This window comes from Cololabis saira, chromosome 1 (genome assembly GCF_033807715.1).
Source record: "Cololabis saira isolate AMF1-May2022 chromosome 1, fColSai1.1, whole genome shotgun sequence".
NCBI lineage: Eukaryota > Metazoa > Chordata > Actinopteri > Beloniformes > Belonidae > Cololabis > Cololabis saira.
The window spans coordinates 8,115,621-8,141,313 of record NC_084587.1 but is presented as its reverse complement, the minus strand read 5'-3'; the positions used below and the strand labels follow the sequence as shown (position 1 = coordinate 8,141,313).

Sequence of the window (25,693 nt, the reverse complement as noted above, 5' to 3'; positions counted from 1 at the left end):
AACAAAAGTTCATCTCAATACTTTGTTATAGAGAGCCCCGAAACCTTCAGGGTGAGGGGGGTTTGGAAGTTATGCTGGTTTCAATCTTGTCTTTGTCCATGTTTGTCTTTCTATCAGGGTTCCATCTCTTTCCTACAAATTGTTTTCCAGGACTTTTCCAGGACATTTTCTAAGCCGACATTGTAATGAAGGGAAGCTCCTCTTCCCTGTGGAATAAACTCATTAGTCTCTCTAGTTTCTTCTCCTGTCTATCTCTGCACAAACACTGTATTTTACAGATTTCTAAAAAAAGGAAAAAAAGTCTTTCTCCCTTACTTTCTTTTGTCAGACAATAAAACAAGTGTGAGATACTGGATAAAGCACAGCTTGAAGATACATTGGGTTTTCTTTTCCACGTCTATGTAGGAAAGTGTATCCAAAGATGGTTTCTTCTTCTTCTCCAGCCCCAGATGCCTGCGTTTCTCTATGTAACTTTGTTTTTAATGGACGTGAACCTAGAGCTCTGCGTTAACGGCATCAGCCTCTAACTCTGAGCTGCATCTTCTGGATCTGATTCCCGCTGCAGCGACTGGGATTGAGGACTAACGTCACCCAGCAGAACTAAACCAGAGAAACTACTGAAAACATGGACATTAAACCAGAGAAACTACTGAAAACATGGGGACATTAAACCAGAGAAACTACTGAAAACATGGACATTAAACCAGAGAAACTACTGAAAACATGGAGATTAAGGATCTTTGGTAGAACATTTCGTCTTGTTTTGGTCAACGAAAATGAAAACACATTTTAGCAGAGTTTTTATTTTGTAATCTACATTTTAGTCTCGTTTTTATTCGTCTACGATATTGCATTATATATTTAATTATCGTTATCGTCACATGACCAGCATTTTCGTTGCGTCTCGTCTCGTTTTCCTCAGGTGATAAAAGGTTCGTTGACGACGGTATTTAGTCATAATTTTCATTGACGAAAGCAACTTTACCAAGCAGTCAACATGAGCTTGTAAATGTCTGATAATTTAACAGTTTCAATCCCACACTTGGACATTTTCTATTAATGTTTCCACGTAAGTCGTCTTCTGCGGTGGCTGTTAAACACGCTCTCTGCCGTCGAACCCAGACGATCCTGAAGTTCACGAGACATAACACCAAAAACGGCGGCTTTGGATGAGCAAAGCTTTCAAAAACAAATAAAGCCTTAAAGCTAAAGGAATTATAAACACGCTGCCAAGGAGAAGAGGCAAAGCCCGCCGAGCAATTTGCGGCATGTAGTATTTTTGCTTCTTTCTCTGCCCGACACAAAGACGAGTGTCAAACAACTGAGGAGGTGAACGGAGAGATGACAGAGGACTGGGGGAGGGAGGGGGGCACATAGAGGTGAGAGTGAAGAAGACCATAGAGGAATTTTCCGTGCACTGAGAGGTTCACGGACTCTCAGATCCACATTTCAGCTCAATCAGGCTTCGACAAGTCTGGAAAATAAATAATATGCACACTTAAGTGCCTAAAGAATACGAACCATGCCGTCGTGGGAACAACGTGAAGTCTACAGACGTGCAGAGGCCGAGATTTACATACGTAAAATCAAGGTCCATGAACATTCTTCAGCTTGAAAAGGCGGCAAAGGAACTAGTTAAACAGAATGACAGAGAGAGCCGTGATGCCGACGCAACACGAGCTCTGGGATCTTCAAACAAACCTGCGCCCGGGTGCCATGGGGAGGCAAACCCACAGAACCAGGCATCCCGGGGGGGGCTGACCTTCCCGCCACATCCCCTCCTCTCTTCTGTCTCTCCAATGTCGTTAGCTGGCGCGCAACAATGCAGCCGTCGCCATGGCGACAGCAACCGGCATTTCACAAGGCTCAGACGTGGCCCGACTCGCGCCGGAACCGCTCCAGAGGTCGGTCGGGTTTTCAGATGGTTGACAACGATACGACACCCAAGACACGCTTCCCTCGCATCGTTCAGCAACAACGCGCTCTGCACCCGCGCACTTACCTTTATTATGATAAAAGAGTTGCTGGAGCATTCGCCGTTAAACTGCTCAGCTACTGTAGAAAGAGATGTAGCTTTCTCAAGGGAGCCACTGTAGAAAGAGATGTAGCTTTCTCAAGGGAGCCACCGCTGGCTACAGCCGTGAAAAAGTTAGCGCCTCCTGTTTTTATCCCAAAAATGTAATAAAAATAATCTGATCCTTGTGGGTTTTGGTATTAAGCGCACACACGATTCATTCTGCCGTTATTTATTGAAGGCAAAAACAAAAAAACTATTAAAAAAAATCGTGTGGGCAATACTAAGTACCCCCCGTGATTCAACAGTAGGGGTGTAACAATATATCGTGCCACGAAATTTCGCGATACAAAAACGTCACAATACGTGTCGTGGAGGTGACAAACTGTATCGCGATATTGGGTTATTAATATTAATCTATTGTGTTGACTAGTAACGACGCGCCTCGACCCGCGGACCAAAATCTTACTCCGCTCAGAAGAAACTAGTCCCGTTTTCTGGTCCCGTTTTGAGCTCTGAACTTTTACTTATGTAAGGCTGGTGTAGAGTTAAGCCTTACCTTATTAAATTAAACCTTTTTGGGGTCGTGAGTAGGATAAACACGGACAACTTCTGCTGAGTTCCAGTGTACTTTAATGTCCCTCAACAGTGTAGGATTTTAGAGCATCAACACAGCACCTAGTGCTGTATCACTCCGCCCAATCTTAAACATATTAACAACTACAGATAAACTGACTAGTGTCATTATAGTCCCTGATTTACATCAGAATATAAAGAATATATTTTTAAAATAATGAACCCTGAATTACCAAAATAAACTTAACAAAAATAAATCTCCTCTTACACTTATAAGGTGAGCATGAATCAATCTTTTTTATGATGTAAAATTGTATATATTTGTTTACTTTTATTTATTTATTTAATTTTAGTTGTTAAATTAGAAAGAAAAAAGTCAAATCATACATGAGAGAAACTATTCAGTTTGTGGCTAAATATTTGTACTTGTCTGAAACTGAAGATGCATAATGCAAACCTGACATTTACTTTTAGTTCAGTTTGTGGAAAATGGTTGGCCTGGCTTTCTCTTTCAAACTTAAACAGTTATAAAGCATTACAAACTGTAACAATAGGGCAAATGCACAGTATTGTTTTGTATTTTGTGTCTTTCAAATAAAAGACAATTTTTTCCAGTCATATGTTCCTCATGCAAGGTTGTTAAAAAAAATACTGCTATAATATCGTATCGTTATCGTGACCTCAGTATCGTGTATCGTACCGTATCGTGAGATTAGTGTATCGTTACACCCCTATTCAACAGCTTGTAGATCCACTTTTAGCCACCTTGACTAAGTAGCTTCAAAACCTAAAACGTTTTCTTTTTCAGCCCTTTTCAGACTCGTTGGATAGACGGCCTCACATTTGGGTTAAAGGTGCTGCGACTTTCACTTCTGGGAAGAACTATCTTAAATCTTTTCCATGTGGGAATAACCCTCCTCACGTTTGAACATTGAACCCCAGATTGGTTAGAAATAGTTTTATAATCTTTACCCTGCATTCATTTCCAAGATCAATTGCTTCTCTAAGCTAATTTCTTATGTCTTTCCCTCTTGGTATTGTGTTAATACAAACCTGAAGACTCAAAGCCAGAATACTGGCATGATGTCCCTTTTTCTAGGTCTACTAGGTCTTTTAGGTCTACACAGCCGCTGATTAACAATCCATCAAGGCAGATGAAGCAACGCTTTATTCCTTACTGTGGTAGTAATAACGGGGTACTTAGTATTGCCCATATTATTTGTTTTTAACTCTTAACTCTTTTAACTGGCAAAAATCAGTGTTAAGAGGGGATACAGAGTTTCTCTTCTGATGTGAGAGATGTAGAAAAGCAGTTGCACGATTGTGTCACTGCTCCTAATCATTCTGGAAACCCTCCCTTTCAAGGCCACGATGATTTTAGATCTTCTTTGGTGCATTGTGGGTAAAATAAAAGGACGGCTCACCACAAGAGGCCGACTTGGTCTCCACCAGCTTCACCCTCCGCGTCTCGTTTCGAATCCTGCCGTCCGTCTTGTCCACCAATTGTGCGAGGTCGTCGATGATTTCTGAGGCAAACACAGAAAACAGGTGAAGGTTAATATAATAATAATAATAATGTTAATATATAAACTAGGGCTGTCAAACGATTATTTTTTTTTAATTGTGATTAATCGCATGTTGTCCATATTAATCGCACATTTATTCACACATCTTTTGCTGTTCTAAATTACCTTAAGGTATTTTTTTAAATGTTTTTAATACTGTTAACAACATGAGAAAGGGCAAATATGCTGCTTTATGCCAATGTTTAATCCTTCATAAATACACACACAATTTAGTCCCCAACTTTACACTTGTAAAGACTAACTTACGATTCCCTGTTTTTTTAAGCAGCTCAATGTAAAACAATGAACCATATGCATCACAAACATTGTACAAGAAGTGCATTGGTCAGTTAAATTTTCCATGAAATTATGTCTAAACAAAAATAAAAGGCTCAAATAAAAGGCTTTTCTGCTTTTGAAGGGGGGGGTGTGCTCTCTGCATCGGTCGTGTGTTTGGCTGCAGGTATTTGAGACTCGAGGTACTTCGATGGTTCATTTCAAATCGACAGTACATACAAATAACTTTAGTCTTGTCCAGCAAACCATCTGGCATCTTTTTGAAAGGGAACTTGCCGTTCAAGAAGTCCCTTTTCATTCTCCATCTTTCCTCGCTTTTCACAAAAGTTTACGCAGTAATCCACCATACTTTTCCTCGAGCTACGGGTGCGCCGTCGACCGCCAGAAATTATATAATGTGCTTTTTTTTTCTTTTTTTTTTTTTTATCCTGCGCCTTAATCGTGCGTTAAAACAATTGTTTCATTTCATTTCATTTTTTATTTATTCCGATCATGGAAATATGCAAACTAACAAGTAAAATGACAACACAATCAAAAGCATATTCCATAACCGGAAAGGAGCAGGAAGAAGAAAATCTTATTATACCTGCCCCTCCCTCAAAACAAAATTGAACAATAATAACCTAGTTAACATCACAAGAAAAGAAAAACAAGAAAAATAAAAGATAGATTGTCTGTCTCCATACGTATGTATTATACATTTTGACTATTTCATCCATACATTGCTATTTTTTTCTCTTTAAATTTATTTTTAAACTGAAATATGTTTATACAGCCCTTTAAATCATAATTTAATGAATTCCATAACTTAATTCCAACAATTGAAATGCTCATCTGCTTTAGAGTTGTTAGGGCAAATAAATGTTTAAAATTAAATTTTCTACGACTATCTTCATTGTTTTGAAACTGAAAGTAAACATGTATTGTAGGTTTTCTTGTATTGTTGGTGTTAAGTATAGGTCGTCTAGGGACGTTAAGTTAACGCGTTATTAACGCGTTAACTTTGACAGCCCCTAATATAAACGGATTATGTTTTTATGATATTCGTTGATTTAACACACAAGAGATCAAACGTCACATTGAAAAGGATTTCAGCTCCCTGACATTTGAATTTTAAAGGACTGCGTTGTCTGAAACTGGACTTAATCAGGAGCTCGTCCTGAAGGTTTGAAGACGTGAGTTCGGGCTTCAGGGACCTCGCCGAGGAATCCACAGGAAGAGGCTTTCAAGCTTCCTGACTGGAAGGTCGTCCAGATGGAGGGCCGTGTGATGCTCGGAGCTGATGTGTTGACACGGCATCTCCAGGGCCCGGTTTTTCAAAAGTAATCCGCTCAGATTTTGGATAAGGGATTGGATCAAATCATGAAAATGGGTTTTTCAAAAGACAAAACGGATTACGTAATCGGATTAGATCACGTAATCCAATCCTGGTTTTGATCTGGATCAAACTTCAGTTTGGGTTTTTCAAAACATTTTAGTAGGATTGGGATCACTTTGATCCAAAAAATCGGGATTAAACTGATCCCATCAGAAGGGTGGATTCAGCGCTAGATTTCAGGCCCAAAATGTAATGAAACTTTAAAATTGTATCAAATAACACTATATTTGGATCCATGCAGTATAGCCTACAAGATATCCTATTTATTCATAAGGTTTTAATTTGATTTGTTTCATCCCGTCAGGCTACAGTTGATTAGGTAGGCAGTGGTGGACAGTAACGGAGTAAATTTACTTGAGTACTGTACTTAAGTACATATCCAGAGGATTTGTACTTTACTTGAGTATTAGATTCCTTTAGTACTTATTACTCTTACTTGAATACATTTCCAAGACAAATATTTTTACTTTTACTCGAGTAAATTTCTAGGAAGGCTGAAAAGTACTCGTTACTTTCAAGTCTGCTCTTTTTTCTTCTTCCCTAAAATCCCTATTGGACACAAGCTGTTTTTGTCAAAGGAGGAGACCTATCACAGTGCACGCTCTCCACTGGGATGTACGTAAAGCGGAAATACGTCAACGCCTCCTCAAAACGATACCGCCAAAGTAGCCTGCATTTGTCAAGACATAGCTGCAACAATGGCTACGCCTGCGTCAGGAGGAAGAAAGACAATCCTCTGAGTCGTCTGAGTCTGATAATGAGCCGGACTCGGAGCAGGGACTTTCACAAAATCCTTGGCCGTATCTTTAACTCAATGTTTGAGTCTCGACCGAGTTAAAAAAACGAGGGAACAGACAAACCACAGACATTTATTTTCAAATGTTTATTGTGTCTGCCGAAGCAGAACTACCTCTCTGCTCTTCAACAACTCAACATCGAATTCTCAGAAACAAGAGTTAAAAGATCCTTAAATTAATTTATAAAAAATATAGTAATTTACTGATGTGGAAATAAGAAATGTACTCTTACTCTTACTCTTACTTTTACTTAAAGTAAATTTAAAAGATTTACTTTTGGATACTTAAGTACCTTAAAAAGCAAGTACTTTTCTACTCTTACTCGAGTAATATTTTGACTGAGCTACTTTTACTTGTAACGGAGTAAATTTTGACCAGTAGTATTTGTACTCTTACTCAAGTACTGGGGTCGAGTACTCTGTCCACCTCTGTAGGTAGGTTATAACGTATTCAGCCTTTCAGTATAGGCCTACAGCAAAGTAGAAAGAGTTTGGCCCTCATAAAATAAACCCCAAACAGCTGTCAATATTGACCACAAATAATATATATCATTCTGTCACTAATTATAATATTATAATTCATCACAATCAAAAATATTTTTGTTTTGTTTTTAGATGATTTTTTAGTGATGCCAGAAGAGGGTGTTTTTTTGTGCTGTGTGTGTGTGTTTTCGTTTCAAATACAAATAAACTTTATTGACCCCACACTGGCTATTCTACTTGTTGCTCTTTACATATCTATAGTTCTACATTGTGTTTCCTACCCTATTTTGAGCACTGGTTATCCAGATTTGGTGATCCTGAAAAGTTTTCTATCCGGATCAGATTGATCCAATCCGATGTTGCTTTGAAAAACCGGCTCAAAAGTAAACTGGATTACGTGATCCTGGATAGCAAAAAAAAGGGTTACTAAATCCGGATCAATTTGATCACGGATTAAAACCTTTTGAAAACCGGCGGCCAGGGGGTTAGGCCCCAACAACAGCAACAGATAAACTGCTAGGAGATTTCCAAAAATCTGGATTTGTTGTGAATCAAAGTGCGTCGAATGGAGATGAGGCCGACCGACGAACCCACGACTGCGTATAAACCGGCCGAAATAAACGCAGTTTCATCAAATCTGATGAAGAGAAGTTACTAAAAATAACCTCAGTTCCTGTAAAGAGCGTCCGTCAGCGTCTGTCGTGATTCCAGCTGTCACACAGACGGAAAACTATGAATAAACACGACTATCGCTCAAAACAACACGGCTCATTTCTCCCCTCTAAATCAGGACTAGCTCAGATCGAGCATCACGGCAGCGCGCGGCGGCGGCGCGCTCGGCGGCCTGGTCTGCATCTCTGCTCCGAAGGCGACGACAGGTGCTTTCCAGTAGCCGTTAAAACGGAAAAAAAAGCAAACAAATAATATGTAAAAAGACCAAAAAGTGATGTGATGAATAATTGGGAAAACTTGTACCAGTTTTCTGATAAATGAAGCTTTTTATGGCAGTTGGAAACTAAAGTTTTCCCACAAATCAGGTTGAAGGCCAGTTTTAAACAGTCAGCGGACGGGAACGGCGTTTTATTGCGGCCAGTTTATGGTAACATAAGTACTCGGTCCGTGAAGTCCAAGGACCCGCCGTCACCCTGAAAACTGGGACGCTCAGGAATGACGGCAGCATTCGTCTTTCTGGCGAGGAAACGTTTCTCCAACTATGACAACACGCTTTTGGCCGAAGAGACATAATCAAGATATCCGGGGAAGGAAGTGAGTGAGCGGCGGCCTGCGGGGGGCCGGAGCGTGGAAGAGGCGAGGACGAGGAGCGCGGTGGATGGTCAGGCCGCCGTATGAGCGGCGTCCCCGCAGACCTCCACGTCATCATCCCAGCATCAGGCAACGATTTGGAGGGAAGAACCTCTTCCTCGCTGGCAGGGGACCCGGGCCATTTCTGCCGCCTGCCAATCCAGCGAGTCATCACTGTGAGTCAGCCGGCTCAAGGTTTTTCTCTTTTGATTGAGGTTTGGGTCCGGATGCAACGTCTCAGTTCATTGATGAACAGCCGGCGGAGCTGGACGTGACCTTGAACTGCTGCTGCCGTGAACGGCTGGATGAATCCTCCGGAGGAGAGGTTGCCCTCCAGAACGCTGGCTTTCACTCAAGTCCTGAGTTTAACAACATATAGTAACTCTCAATTTCCCTATAGAGGGTATGCATTGACGTCACTTCCCCACTGGACCAGCCCCCTTACTCGCACTGAGTGGCAAAACATCAGCAAAAATGGCTGCAACTAGTGGAGAAGACGGGATAAACAGCTGATTATCGGCTTAAATTAAAGGCAGTTGGACTTGACAGTGACCCGTACAGTTACCCCAAGAACCAGTGGTCCATGGACATTAATATTTGGCCACGAATCCAGTTTCCTGATATTTATATGTACTTAATTTCTACGCCGGGGAAATACACGAAGCAAAGCTTGAAGGCTTACATAAGTCTTGACGCTTGGTCCTACTTCAAGGCAGGATTTGTTGGCGAAATTAAAGTGATGAGGACACCGAACTTTATGATTTGGTGTCTGGAATCCAGTTGTTTCTGTGAATTGCAGCGATCCATTTGTCTCTCGGGCAGGCGTCGCCGAGGGATGGCTGACGTCAAAAACAAAATAATAGAGGCTGCTTTAGAAACTACAACGCATCAGAAATGTTACTTGTTACTATCATTAATTATTCCATACAGATCTTAAATGTTGTGTTTGTGTAACATGGACAGTTCTTTACTTTACTTTACGCAAGAAACCCTAATACAATACAATCTTTTCTTTTTTCTTCCTCAAGTTTTTTGATCCACATCAGCAACAGACCTCTAAACATCAACGTAGGAAATTATTTAAAGTTAAGATTACATTGCTTCCCCCCTCTGTGGGGTTGCCGGTGGCCTGGGTTCCGGGCTCTTTCTGTGTCGGCCTCTGGTCTCTCGGGTGGCGGGGTTGCTCCCCCCCCTCCCCCACTATAGATACACTTCAGGTGGAGCTTTGTTTGGTTTATTACACACACACACACACACACACACACACACACACACACACACACACACACACACACACACACACACACACACACACACACACACACACACACACACACACACACACACACACACACACACACCACACACACACACACACACACACACACACGATCATATACATACACACACACACACATAGACATACACACTGGCTCGTTCACCTGCATGCTTGCTCTGTAGTTTTTGGGTTTAGGTAGCGGTAGTGGTAGCTTAGCTCAGACTGCGATCAGATCTCAAGATTTAGGTCGATTGCTGTTGTTGTTTTGGTCGGCTCCGTGCCGGTTTCGTGTTTTGTTTGTGGTTTTTTGTTGCAGATTTCCAGTGCTTGACGTGTGTTCCGTGTGTTCCTGCTTCCTGGATTGGCAGTGGATGTCGTCACCCCCCCCCCCCCCCCCCCCCCCCAAAAAAAAAAAAAAAAAAAAATCACTGGGTTTGTATGTGTATATTTATGTATGTGTACGTATGTATGCGTATATATATGTATATATATTAAATATAGTAATAATGCACATATATATACTTTTGGTTTCTACCGTCATGGTAATTTCTGGTCCATAGTAAAAAAAAAAAAAAAAAGTTAAGATTACATTGAATTGCTCTCCCATTTAAAATATATCATTGGATCTGGATAAATATGACCACAACAATGTTTTTCTTAAACACTTGCTTCTATTGCTATTTTCATTCATAATCATTCTGGGGGCCCCATGGTTTCTCCTGCCCAGGGCCCCCAGGGGTCTAGAAACGCCCCTGGTGACATCACAAAGCCACGACCACGTCTCAGGATCTCTGTTTATCGTAAACACTCTCACAGGTGAGTAAACTCCTAAATCAAGACCCTCCTCACTTATCGGCCCTGCAGAAACCTGCAGAGATCATGAGGTTCTTACTTTTGGTATTATTCTGTACCGTCTTAGACACTATACATTACTGCATCTCAACTTCATTATCTGCACCACGATGGGATCAAACCATTAAATTATGGATTTAAAGCAAAAATATTCAAGGAAATAAAAATGTATCTTTCTTTCTTTTTTGGCCTGAAGGCAGATTTTGACTAATTTCTGCAACAGTAATGAAATTATATCTATTATTCACAGTTAAATGTTTGCGTTCTGGTTCTTTTTTAGGGGTATTGCTTCATCTACTTTGCACTTAATTAATGGATAGGTTTGTTTAATTCATCTCCGTAGCGTATGGTATGAAATTATACAGCAGAGGACCGACTTCTGATTGTCTTCTCATCGTCATTTATATTAACTCTGTGGTTCACCAGGAGCATTTGTCTTGAGAAGTTGTTTTTTCACGTTCAATTTCCTCTTCACTTTAATTTAAAGGAATACTGGACGACTTTTAGAAGTTCGTGACTGTCGTCTAGCTCTCTGCATCCCCCTCCCCACTGTGTTATCTGTGAATCACTTGACAAGAGTGACTAAACAAGGTTGAACGACTTCATAAAAGCTAATTTTCTAAATCCTCCAGGCCTATAAGACAATATGGGCCTGATTTACTAAAGGTTTGCGTGTGTAAAAACATGTGCAAACTTGACAGGCATCCGCAAACCAAAGTGCCAGCTGATCTACTAACAGCGTGCAAAGAGGAATGCGTCTCTCAAATGCGCAAAATAGCACACGCAATCCATTTAGTACTTTTGCCCTGATGAATAATCAATATGGGGCGTACCCACCAGAAATCGCTAAATACTGGGAGGGGGAAGATGCAAATATGTCCATTTACCACCCGCAATGAGATTTACCAAGCCTGAAAGTTTTTGCGTGGATTGTGATTGCGTCTGTATTTAATACGTTCAAAAGGAAGGTGCTAATCTCCACATGCAAAAGGAGAAATATTTTATTTGAATGTTAAATCGAGTATTATTCAGCAAAAGGTTGCCACAGGAGGCACATTCATTGTTTTATTTGTGATAATAAATAAATCACGTGTTTTCATGGAGAAAAAAGTGTTTCTTATTGTGCGCCTGTTCTGCAGTTATACCCCCGGTGTTGTGCCGTATTCAGCACCCCCTGCCGTGAAAAGAACCCCCTCGTCTGACAAAAATGATATTCTCATTCCGTGTTCTGTTCATGTTCTGTTGTCCATGTTCTGTTTAGCGTCCAGTTTTGTGTTAATGATTCATGTTTAAATGCGCTCATGGATTCGGGTAAAAAAAAAAAAAATCGGGTAAATGGTTATTGATGTCATTAATTAATAGCCTGCTTACTGTGTTGTCTTCCATAATATTTGTAAATATATATAATATAAACTCCTAAGTATGTGTTTGTGTGAGTGTGTATATATAAATATATTGAAGTGTCCGTGTGTTGTTTTTTTTCTTGGTCTACTTATCATTGAATATACGAGGGGGTGCTTTTCACGGCAGGGGTGCTGAATACGGCACAACAATTTGCCTCTTCCACTAATATCTCTAACTCCAACTCGTCAAATTTCATTTTGCGCTTGCAACTATATCCTGCTTTCCATCCAGACTCTCCATGGCGCAAAGTTTGCGCCGCAAACCGTAAGACGCGCAACACCTCATTTAAATACTGAGGTTTGCACCTGTTATCAATTGCGCACGCAATCTTAGTTGATCACCCGCACAAAACACACAACAACAGCATGCGCAAACTTTTTCAGTGCACACACAATTGAGTACTCTTTATTTAGGATCTTAGTAAATCGGGCCCTCTGTGTATAAGATAATAATGTACACCTTAAAAATGTGTTTGGCAGAAGAGTAGGATATAAGAAAAAAACTAAAGAAACGGACCAGAAACACTTCATCACTTGGTGCCCGGCTCCTCAAATGCGGTAGGAAGGAAGTGTAACACTAGAAAGTAGTAAAAAGCTTTGGTGTTCCAACCTTTACATGAATCTTTAGCACACCTTCCTTTTTTTCAGCTCATTTCAAGGATAAATATGTGATCAAAACTTACTTACTCAGACAGACATTTAAATTATAACGCCTGTCTTTTATGTTCTGCTGCAAACTGCCGTTTTCTGTTGTTTTAAATTGTGTTTTCTATGTTTTAATTGTTGTACAGCGAACTTGAGTGCCAAGAAAGGCGCCTTATAAATAATTATTATTATTACCATTTAGAAAATTGACTCATATTAACAAATTAATTAATGCCGTCTTTCGCTTTATTTTAAAGGAATACTAGATGACTTTTAGGACGTGTCATGAAAGTGTTTACATAAGTAATGTAACGACTACAATCAAACAACCTATTGCAGTAAGTTCCCAATATGTTACTTCTTTTTTAGACTCAAGGAAAAGCAACACAATTTTGAAAGAATTGAGATGTTTTACAGCTTCCTCCTGACTGTCTCTTTCCACTGGGCGTAAATCACGAGCTCTCTTTGGGCCAAAGAGCGCGTTACCCAAGACACTGTTGGGTCTTTAAAGGCCAGTTGTACCAGAACGCAGTGGCGTCAATTCAGTCAAAGCTAAGGTATGGCAAGGTTACGAGTCACAGAACTTAACTAGAGTATCAATCAACACGTCCAGCAAATACTCATCACACAAGTCCTATGTAGCTTATCTGTGTGGTAAAGAAAATTGGAACTTTTTCAAATGCAGTCTCGCTCACTGCAAAAACTCAAAATCTTACCAGGAATATTTGTCTTATTTCTAGTTAAAATGTCTCATTTTTAGTCATTTTTAGTCTCATTACACTTAAAACAAGAGGTCATCGCCAGAAAGATAACTTATTTGACCATTTTCATCTGTTTCAAGTAAATTTTCAATTGATAATAAGTAGAAAAAATTTGCAAGTGAAAATCTACTTGAAACAGGTTAAAATTATTGTTTTTTGAGTTTTTGAGTCTTGTCTTAAATGTAATGAGATTTTTTTTAACTAAAAATTAGACATTTTAACTAGAAATAAGACAAATATTCTTGTTAAGATTTTGAGTTTTTTGCAGTGTAATAACTTGTGAAATCGATCATGTTGTTCTGATTTGCATTTTTAGTTATTTTTATATGTATTAAATAATAGAATGAATCAATACAAATAGACAGAGTAATTCCATAAATGTATTTAAAAAACGAACATTTACATTTTCCCTTGAAGCCAAGGTGTGGCGGCTGCCGTACCTTGCCATACCCAATTGACGCCCCTGCCAGAACGGTATCAATAGAACCAATTTTACAGTCCTTGGCAGGACTGGACCATCCCAGTTTGTTTCATGTAGTTTCTACTATACATTTTTCTCTCCCCTTTAAAAAAAAAAGAAGAGAAATGACTGTGTTATACATCATGTTTCCATACACGGAGCCTCAAAAGTACACGGGAGGGCAAATTCTTGACTCTACGAGCTGTTCAGGCCCGTAGCTGGCTCACATGAAAGGATATTTTTATCCTGAATCATTGCTACCAGGTGGACCAGCTCGCCCCGCGCAGGTAAACAAACGTAGGAATCTGTGGCCGATTGGAGACGTCTTAGAACTCAAGCACAACAAAACTCTGAGCATCTATACAGAAAGAGAGGTTTCTGTTTCAGCTCCCCGACATGTTCAGCACCTTTTCTGAGAAGACGAGCTAAAGTATGTCAAACCTGGATCTCATGAATGGAGGCGAGAAGCCTGCAGCGCACGCACCGCCAGACCAATGGGGAGACAGATGTTGCTCTCACATGGTACAAGGAGTAAAGTGAATGTAATTTCATCGCTCTTTTAGGTTTTTTGTTGTTGTCCCTGACCAGTAATACACTCACTACACAGCGCCACGCGTACAACAACATACCAAACCAATAGCAGCAGGGTGGGGGTGGGCTTTATCTGATGACTCACACAGGCTGATAAAATGACTAAAACCATGAGATTCCTGCCATTTCCTGGACTGATGAATGCTGATGTCACAGACCTTTGGTTACGACCGACCCGACCAACTAAACACATTTATATACACATTAGGAATGGCTGATATTTTACCGTTCACGAAATACTGTCAAAATAATTCCTCACGATAAGAATTTATCATCTTGCGGTAAAAACGATAAATTCCCCTTGATGATGTTTTTGTATAAAAGCTGAAGGAAGGAAGGAAGGAAGGAAGGAAGGAAGGAAGGAAGGAAGGAAGGAAGGAAGGAAGGAAGGAAGGAAGGAAGGAAGGAAGGAAGGAAGGAAGGAAGGAAGGAAGGAAGGAAGGAAGGAAGGAAGGAAGGAAGGAAGGAAGGAAGGAAAGGAGGAAGGAAGGGAAAAAAGAAGGAAGGAAGGAAGGAAGGAAAGAAAGGGAAGAAGAAAGAAAGGGAAGAGAAGAAGAAAGAAAGAAAGAAAGAAAGAAAGAAAGAAAGAAAGAAAGAAAGAAAGAAAGAAAGAAAGAAAGAAAGAAAGAAAGAAAGAAAGAAAGAAAGAAAGAAAGAAAGAAAGAAAGAAAGAAAGAAAGAAAGAAAGAAAGAAAGAAGAAAGAAAGAAAGAAAGAAAGAAAGAAAGAAAGAAAGAAAGAATAGAAAGAAAGATAAATAAATTCCCATTGATGACGTTTTTGTGTAACAAACATGGCGGATCTGAGAGCGAGATAGATTTATAGTTGAAAAGGTGAAGTTGAATCGGTATTTTTTTTTTATCGTCATTTTTATCGTTATCAGGATAAATGCCAGAAATTATCGTGATACATTTTTTAGTCTATACCGCCCATCCCTAATACACATATAGATGTGTTCACACATATACACAGAGGTGTCAAAAGTATTCACATTCATTACTCAGGTAGAAGTATAGATACTAGAGTTTAAAAATACTCCTGTAGAAGTTGAAGTATCAACTCGTTTTTTTACTCAAGTATAAAAGTACTGGTTTCAAAACTACTTAAAGTATAAAAGTAAAAGTAATGTAAGGGGGGAAAAAAGCCATTAAGGACAAAAGCCATTGAAAATGAATGCATCTTAGTATAATGTAAATATATTAAAGAACCATATATGTGTACTATTGAGCATTAACATGTGTTTCAGAGAGCAGGAGATATGATGACTAGTTGCCTATAAGTATTGTAATGGTGCAAAAAGTCAAACTTCAGAGGCATGTTATCATTTATCCTAACCTTTATTGGAATGTACATCCAAGTTTAGTTGCAGGAATCTGAGGGAACGGATGTAAGAACAAAACTGGACAAGAACATCTGAAACAACCACAACCAAATTCACTCTATCCGGATGGAGCAATTTAACTGGATAGTTTTTTTTTAAAGTCCGAAATGAAATAGAGTAACAAGGCTGTTTTTAAAATGTAAGGAGTAAAAAGTACAGATAATTGCGTGAAAATGTAAGGAGTAAAAGTAAAAAGTCGTCTGAAAAATAATTACTCCAGTGAAGTATAGATAACCAAAATTTCTACTTAAGTAAGGTAACAAAGTATTTGTACTTCGTTACTTGACACCTCTTCATATACATAGATATATTTGTGAACACATCTCAAATCTCAAGAAATATTCCAACTCGTAACAAAACATGATCTAAACAGGACGATCAAGCGTTGAAGACCCGATAACCACCGAGTCCACAGTTAAAGTTAAAGATTCAGAGTTAAAGCCAACGTAATACGCCAACCTCTTCAGTCCAGCCATCGTTTTTTTCTTGTCATCGCTAACTTCACCAAATGTATTTGTAGCAAAAGGTTTCTGGTTCAGTAGAATCATCAGAGTTGTGTTCATATGATTTATGTGAATGCGAGAGTCCTAAACATACGGTGCGGACGACATGCCATACTAAACAGTATATACTAAAAAGTATACTTAAGTTCGGCACACTTTTGAGTAAATATCAGTAGTATGCGTTAATTTGGACGCACTATTCAGAGCGCACACGTCACTTCCTGCCATTGGAAGGAAGTGACAGGTCACAGCAGCAGTAGCAGCTGTTACCATGGTAACAGCAGCAGTAGCAGCACCGCTCCGCTCTTTCCCGTTTATCCTGGCTGATACAAGATGACGTTATTTAATATTATTTTATATGAATATTATAATATTAATATTATATAATAATATTATTATACTTAATATTACACTTATGACATATACGTATCCCTTAGCAACCAAACGTCGCTGCATTGCATTGTGGGAAGTTTCTGCTTAGCTAGTGTCCATCAATCCACACTAATAAATGTATCTGGAATGAGTATGGATACAGCATACTATTGAGTACGTTCTAATGTTTCGGACGCACTAAAAAATCTTGCATACTCATTTTGCATACTCATTAGGGTGGAAGTATGCAATTTCGGACCCAGCCATAATTTAAAATCCCTGATCAGCTACTTGAAGGAACTTTTGACAACTGAAGTACAATTTGTACCTGTGAATATAATATAATGGGTTGGTGAAGGAAATAAACAGGAACATTGATGTAAATCCACTGTAAGCACATAAAGATGGTTTTCATACGGTCCTTTTCTACGCAATACGGCAACTCGTCAGTCCAGCTTTTGTTTTTTCTTCATCTCTCACTTCATCAAATGTATTTGTAGCAAAAGGTTTCTGGTTCAGTAGAATCATCAGGGTTGTGTTCATATGATTTATGTGAATGTGAGAGCTAAACATAATCCCGATCAGCTCAAACCCACGGCCAGGTAGTCAGCACCTCTCCTACTGCAGGAGCGTTTTTCGCCTGTAAAGGTTCCTGAAGGCCACTTTTGCTGGGCTGTTCTTGGTAACAGAGACAGAGCCGCCTGGGAGATTTGCGAGGCCCTGTGCGAAATGGCGGGGGGGGGCCCTCAAAGTTTTTGGGTTTTTCGGGTCGGATTGAGTGTCTATATGTGCAATTTTAACTCTCCAATTAGCAAAATACTGGATACCTTCCCCTGCCTCATCATCATCTCTTGCCTCGACGGGGGGGCCCACGGTTGCTTGAGACCCGGTCGGATCAGTGATTTTTGTAACAAATTTATCAAACGAGCCTTTCAGAGAGGCATTAAACTCTTCCATTTTCTTTAGTTTTTTTCTTTTTTCATCCCCTGCTGGAAATTTTCTGAATCTGTCTCGTTCTCTCGACATTGTGTGACAGTTTGTTCCACACTCCACCGTCTGGATCAGAGCAGCTTGTGTCTGCGCTTGGTCTGATCATTTGTATTGAACAACAGACACGCGCATCATTGCACATACCGGTATATTTATTGATATGCACAGACAAGTACACATTTAGGTCTGTAATGGAACGTGTCTGTTGATATTTATAAGGGAAAAAACGAAAAACAAAAACGAAAAAAAAAAAAAAAATTTGAAAAAATTTTTTTTGAAAAAAAAAAAAAAAAAAAAACGGCCCATAGCGCGAGGCCCCTTGGGGCGCGAGGCCCGTGCGGTCGCACGGTTCGCACACCCCTTGCGGCGGCCCTGAACAGAGATACACGTCAATGAACTGGCCCCAAAATAATAAAGAAAGTAACAGTAACTGGGCTGACCTCTTTCCTGGTCCTTTCAGCACTGTATCTCTATTACAGTGATGGACCCGGCAGGATTCACTGATTACTATTATTATTATCATTATTACTGTGTTTTATGTTTTATATATGTTCATACATTCATGCAGGAACTACCATAAACAGTATAAGCCCTCATAGTTCATAGTGTTTGGTACTTCAGGAGGTTTGGTTTCACCTGTGTGTGTTTAAGTGGGCGCTTAGCCCAGAGTGGGCAAAGCACCGTGAGAAAATAATCATTTCCCATCACTGATTTAAACACAATCCATCTCTGGGAAGTTAATTTTGTTGTACTGGTTCAAGAAATGATTTCTCCAGAGGATCTTGCAGCCGTTCTTCTTCTTTTGTTCCCTAAACCCTCATCTTTTATCTCCGGTTTTAATGCAGGGGGAGCCTGACTGTTACCAATTGGCCGCGATGCAGCTGACTGTGCACGGAGGGTCGTGCTCGTCTGCCAACCTAAACACACATCCCTGGACGTAACTGGAACTTCACTTGGCGAACGCCGGGGCACTCGGGATGATGAGACAACTCCATGTAATTAAAGTATTTACAAAAGGTTGCACAGAGTTTTGGAAAAGGTTTCCTTCAACATGTTTCTTTCTGCTTTTGGGTGCCTTTTTGTACACAAAAATCACCCCGTGCGTCGAAGGGAACGGAGGAAGCTTTAACAGTTTTCTAAGTGCGTCTGGAAGAGGAGTCCTTGAATAGAAATCATTCAAAAATAATCCTTGCAATCTGTCAGGCCTGGAGACAGAAACCAAACTATTTTACATTCCTAAAACTACTCTCTTGTGCCAATAAACAAAGCAATCTGTTTATTTTATTTGTAATCTGCTTTCTATTATTGTTTAAGTATTCACACTAGTGATGGATGGGCCGTAAGTTAATTTCTGCCGTGATGTCCAACAGCAACAGTTCAAGAGGAACAACAATGTTTTTCATCGTGCGGTCATCAGGTCAGAATGTGATGTTAAGGTTAATGATTTTACCTTTTATGCGCCGCCACAATGGGTTTGACAGAAAACTTAGGAGAAGAGGTTTTACTCTTATATTAAATCTTAAAGTCTATGCTTTAATCATATCTTCATCATTTTATTTTAACATTCATCATGGTGGCATTTTGAAGTAAAATGTGCGATTTTCCAAATCCCTCTGGATGTAACTGTATATGCAAGTAAAAAACGTAAAATAAAAGTGTGTGTGTGTAGATCGGACATCACCAACCACTCAATCCCCAACATCTGGCCTTCTGAAGTGCTGAGCCACATGTGTACAGATTAGTCTCACTGCTGGACACCATCAGCCCTCCAGGATCCCCCCCCGAATCGGTGTGTGCCTCCAAAATGTGATGGACGCGTCCACTTTGGGAGTAAAATATCCTTTACTGCATCGTGAGGAATGGTCTCCCCTCGAGGTGTTGGCGGGCCGAGTCCCGACGGACGTCTGTCTCCGTGCCGTGTTTATGCTCGTCAGGGATCGTTATATTGCATCGTTTATTCATACTGTGGATTAACATGTCACCTTTGGTTTAACTTGCATCTTGTCAACTACTCGGAAACTCTAGTTGAAGGAACTATTGACAACTGAAGTACGTTTTCTACCTGTGGATATAATATAAGGTCCTTATTCACAACAGAGGAAAGAGGTTGGGGAAAAAAATAAACAGGAACAATGATGTTAATTAAGCACAAGATGGCTTGGAAAAACCGACAACTTCCTACAAAACCACTAAAAATTTAAACAAGAAAGGAATAAAAGGTATATGTATATATCTAAATGTACCAATACCAGGGAACCAGTTCATGCACGGCTGTCACCTCTCCGCCTAGAGGACACTGAACCCAACATTACCCCCGACATGCTCACCGGTATGTGCCATATGAAGATTATACGTGTACAGTTGTGTGAAAAAGTGTCCCTTCCTGATTTCCAATCACTTTTTCACACTGGTCCATGTAGGTTTGGATTTTTCTTTCCCCTTAATAATAAAAACCTTCATTTAAAAACTGCATTTTGTGTTTACTTGTGTTATCTTTGTCTAATATTTAAATTAGTTTGATGATCTGAAACATTTAAGTGCGACAAACATGCAAAAAAATAAGAAATCAGGAAGGGGGGCAAACACTTTTTGATACAACTCTATGTGGACAACAACTACTTGCTCTTTCTTCATGCAGCATTAAATAACTTCCAACATTGTGGACCTATGAAGTCCACCTCTGATCAAAGGTGTGCTCAACTGTAAGATTTGCAGTTTGAGCGTCCGAGTCTTAACTGTGAGCCTAGTCCCTACACTAACCGATAGTTTGACCTCATTGATCTACAATAACAGTTTGCTAAGATGCTGTCCAGACAAATACTGTTGGTTAGCTGTGATACTCAAGGCCGGGACACACCGACCTGACGGCCGACCGTCGGCAGAAAAGCAGTCGGGTTGAAAGCCAAAAAAATACTCCCTAACACGCCAAACCGTACACTTTTTATCTTTAAAAAAGGGACCCCTTTCACATTGTTTTCATGTTGTCACTAAGCAAATTTTATCAAAAGGAAAATGGAAGACGGCCACGTAGCCAAGACTGCGATAGCAGACGTAAAATAAACCTTCTCTCTTGTATTGTTCGGCCATTCAGATCTAGATATGCTGTTGTCTCAACCAAGCTTTACCGGTTGAGCTGAAGGCTCCACATTTGCCTCTAGAATATTCTGTTATGCACGAGAGTTCATGGTCAATGCAATGGCTGCAAGGTACCCAGGTCTACAAAGTGGCTACAAAGCAACCCAAATTATCCTCCCTCCACTACCGTGTCTGACAGTCAAGCTATTGGCAGGGGTGCACACAAGCCGGTACTCGAGGGCTAGTCTACTGCACATTTTAGATGTTTCCCTGCCTCAACACAACCCTGATAGACAAGGCTGTGTCACCAACAGAGTTGTGTAAACCTTGATGACATGTTGATGACGACCAGTGATTAGAATCAGGTGTGTTGAAGACAGGGAAACATCTAAAACATGCAGTAGACTAGCCCTCGAGTCCCGGCTTGTGTGCACCCCTGCCTACTGGCAACAATCTAGCTAAGGATTAAACTGGAGTTTCCCAGAAATCCAAGTATACATGCTTCATGCGTTCGACTCCGCGACGCTAGGTGGCGCCACACATGGCGTTCTTCCGGTTCCTTCTTTGTTGTTCGTCTTCTTTTTCTCCTACTGTGTGAATATTCTGACTTTCGTGGTGTCGTCTCTTTCAGAAGGGGGGGTCAGTAGCTCGGCTAAACGTGGGTTGGTATACAGGCCGGAATAACTCGGATTAGGACGCAATATCTGGCACTAAAACCTCAATTTCAAGAGCTTCAGTTCGGTTCGACTACGGCCCGGAGGTCGGATTAAGGCAACAATTTGACTTTCTGTTAGTGCATGTAAACGTACTGATTGGTAGGGTTGGACCCAAATACCCAGATATCCAAATACTTGTCTGTCAGTTTATTTTTATTTTCCCCTCCAAACTGCATCCATCTGTAAAATACAGCGCTCTCAAACTGAGGGATGAGACAATCTTCCAGATGTGGTGTCACAATATGGCCAAGCATGCAAAAATTCCTTGGATGCTGAGTAGTTGGTTGTATTTACCGGTGATTGTATAAACAAGCAGCTATCTGGTCTCCCTGAGGTTCCCGGGCAGTACCTGGTGCCACCCGGGTCTCTCCAGTGGTTTCCCTTTCAGTGGAGTTTGGCCATAATCAATTATTTGACCTCCTGTATGATGCACTGCCACCTCCAATGTATATTTACTGGACTTAACGCTCTTAGAAGGTCAACTTCTGTTGAAATACTTGAACCTGTGCAGTGGATTTCAGAGAGAGCGGTTCTGCCGTCCTACTCTATCTAGCAGGAAAACTTCCTCCAAGTTTTTACTATGAATTACAATACTAAAGGCTGCAAGTGTGGACTGTTGTCAACACTCAGTCCAACTTCATAAATGTCAATCTCTTCCAATAAAATGTCAACTAGACATCAGGCCACACACCCAGCATTAATTCCCGCAATGCTTTTGCTATCAGCACTATTTCCACAGCGAGTTGAACTATCAGAAAGTTTAAAGTATGGATGGTGATGAATAATGAAGCAATATTGTTCATTAAAATGTAGTTCACACTTGGGTGGATGCAACCTTGGAAAGAACACAGTTATCTACACCGGCCGATTCCTAATTCAGGCTCCCGGGAATCTGCTGGACTCTATCCCAGTTTTTAAAATCGGGGCAGAAAGCTTAGTTTAGAGTCTGCTAATCACAGTGATTACATTCGTTTGAAAATGAGAATGTGTGTTTTTTGCTATTCGTAAGAACTAAGGACACACATTAAAATGTGCTTTGTACAACATAAAAAAAAGGTGCAAACTCTTTATGACCCTTTATAGACGTTTACTCAGACCAAATACAGTCACGGAAACATGAAAACAAGGGCTTGAAAGAAGATGTCCAATTCACCAGCACCCTCATCCTATACGGCAACTGAATCATATACAATTAATTAAAGTTGCTTTCGTCAACGAAAATTATGACTTAATACCGTCATCAACAAACCTTTATCACCTGAGGAAAACGAGACGAGACGCATCGAAAATAATAGTCATGTGATGATAACCATAATTAAATATATAACGCAATATCGTCGACGAATAAACGAGACTAAAATGTAGATTACAAAATAAAAACTCTCATTTTCGTTGACCAAAACGAGACGAAATGTTCTAACAAAGATCCTTAATGTCCATGTTTTCAGTAGTTTCTCTGGTTTAGTTCTGCTGGGTGACGTTAGTCCTCAATCCCAGTCGCTGCAGCAGGAATCAGATCCAGAAGATGCAGCTGCAGAGTTAGAGGCTGATGCCGTTAACGCAGAGCCAGTAGTGGAGCCAGAGGGGGGTTAGGGGGCGGTCGCCACCGGGCCCAAAAGCTCATAGGGCCCAATGATAGGGCCCCGTTTTGTGTGATACGTTCATCTATAATCGTAAATTGTTGGCTATAATAACGATAAAATGTGCATTGTGCGGCCAGTGTAGGCTAATTCTTACTTTACAACTGTCCTGAACGCATCAGGGCCGTGAGCCAACGCTGATTGGCTGTAACAGTTACAGCCAATTTGCCGACTCGGCAAGTTTGCTGCCATGAAGGAGATGAGCGCTAAACTTTAAAAGAGGACTAAGCATGTACAAAGTTTTGAATGTTACCCTGTTTTCCACGTTACCTGGATTATTTTGTTTGGGCCAAGGGTTATGGAAGAGTCGACTGCCATTGGTGAGTCAGTGTAACCTTCATAAATAATGTCTATCAGAATGTTGTGTAGCTTTGACCAGCTGCCTATTTGAATGAGCTTTGTGTTGTTGTCAACTAGACTAGAGTCTATTCTCTGTTATAGAGCTCAGAAATGATGTTATAGACCGCTGTGTCTATATCTATCTAGATAGATTGTGTAATTTTAGAGTTATGCTTTTTTTGTATTTAAACTGTATCAAAGATGGAACTGAGTCAGTCCGTGACTATCTGAGTTTTCAGCGCCATGTGATTGACAGCTGTCAGACCTGTGTGTGTGTGTGTGTGTGTGTGTGTGTGTGTGTGTGTGTGTGTGTGTGTGTGTGTGTGTGTGTGTGTGTGTGTGTGTGTGTGTGTGTGTGTGTGTGTGTGTGTGTGTGTGTGTGTGACTTTACTCTGCTTTCTGCAGCATAGGCCTATAGGCTTGCTTGGCTCAATAAAAGTGAGAATGAATCTTGTTTGATGGGTAGGATGAGGTGTTGTTGAACGTTAAAATGACTATCATAAGGGCCCATCGAGAATGCTCCGCCCCCTCTGTACTGAGACTCACGCTCCGCCACTGCGCAGAGCTCTAGGTTCACGTCAATTAAAAACAAAGTTACATAGAGAAACTCGGGGAGCTGCTCTGGGGCTGGAGAAGAAGAAGAAGAACCATCTTTGGATACACTTTCCTACATAGACGTGGAAAAGAAAACCCAATGTGCCGTCAAAAAAGAAAAAGATGGAATCCGGAAAAATAAACATGTTGTAAACTCAAATTAAGAGTCTTCTGTATCTGCAATGATTCTTGAGTCTATAAGGTAACAATAATATAATAATAAGATAACCTTGTTTGAATTGAAAAATGGGTTTGGATAAATACAATCTTTGACTAAAACGAGACTAAAATGGTCCTTTAGTCGACTGAAACCAGACACGACTAAAAGGAGTATGAATGTGACTAAAACTAATAAAAACCAAAATGATAGCTTGACCCAAAGACTTGACTGAAACTAAAATTGAAACAGGCTGACAAAAACAACACTACGATTAATGCACAAGCGATCCAATCTGTCGTTTAGGAACAAAAACAGTTTCAAATGTATAAAACACTGCACCAGAGCAAAGCCATGAGGTCTGATCATTAGCAGGCCGTCTACCATCAGCCGTCTAATGGCCAGGTGCCACTGAACAATGTGTGCGTGATGAGCATGAGGGTGCCAGCAGCGGCGGCAGCGTGAGGTGGGGACCACCCCGTCGCTGGCACCGCAGCTCCAGCCGGGCCGCTCACAATCCATCACTACCCTCACACTTCATTACCGGGGACACCAGGGAGGGCTGAACTATGAAATAAGTGTGGGGGACGGGGGGGGCTAAAGAGGAAAAGCTTTAATTGAATAAAACATAAGACACTGTGCTGCCCATTAATTTATTAATATGCATCGACACCGTGACAGAAAGGATCCTGCAGCTTGTCATCGCGCCGTAGTAATAAATGCTGCTCTGCTGCGAACACGACAGCCATCAGCAGCGCCTTTTAAGACCGAATGACAGCTTTCACAACTGTTGCTACGTTGTAAACACATTTTTAAAGAGCCGGCGAGGAGAGAGAGTTGCTCACAGAACAACTGCAGCTCTAATTGAACTGATCTGAGCCTAATAAATCAACGTCGGCCCGCGGTGCGTGGAGCTTCCCGGCAACGCGCTGCCGGGGCAGCTGGCTCGCCGCCGCCGCGCAGCTACGGTGGGACTTTGATCTACGTGCCAGACGCACATGTAGGCGAATGCCGGTCTATGAGACATGCTCAAGTTTAAGGCAACAGTTTTCCTGGATGCGACGCGCTTCCGAGAAGCACTTGTCTCCCAGAAGGAGCGTCGTGTCTCCGGCGTTGCTCACAGCGCTTCAAAAGGTTTATCTGTGTAGCACAATTCAACACAAGGTAGTTCACAGTGCTTTACATCAACATTAACCCTTGGGCTGTCTGCGGGTCAAGGAAGGAGGAAGAGAAGAAGGGAGGAAGGAAGGAAGGAAGGAAGGAAGGAAGGAAGGAAGGAAGGAAGGAAGGAAGGAAGGAAGGAAGGAAAGAAAGAAAGATGGAAGGAAGGAAAAAAGGAAGGAAGGAAGGAAGGAAGGAAGGAAGGAAGGAAGGAAGGAAGGAAGGAAGGAAGGAAGGAAGGAAGGAAGGAAGGAAGGAAAGAAAGAAAGATGGAAGGAAGGAAAAAAGGAAGGAAGGAAGGAAGGAAGGAAGGAAGGAAGGAAGGAAGGAAGGAAGGAAGGAAAGAAGGAAGGAAGAAAAGAGG

The 25,693-nt window shown here is 40.8% G+C and overlaps 1 protein-coding gene across 1 annotated transcript in view; it reads right to left on the bottom strand.

The window, feature by feature from the left end:
- The window catches only part of stx8 (syntaxin 8), a 100,091-nt gene that overhangs the window by 22,777 nt on the left and 51,621 nt on the right, over positions 1-25,693 (bottom strand). Inside the window, exon 7 of the mRNA XM_061734623.1 lies at positions 4,015-4,116. Coding sequence (XP_061590607.1) covers positions 4,015-4,116 — 102 coding nt within the window. The remainder of the gene's footprint in view (positions 1-4,014; positions 4,117-25,693) is intronic.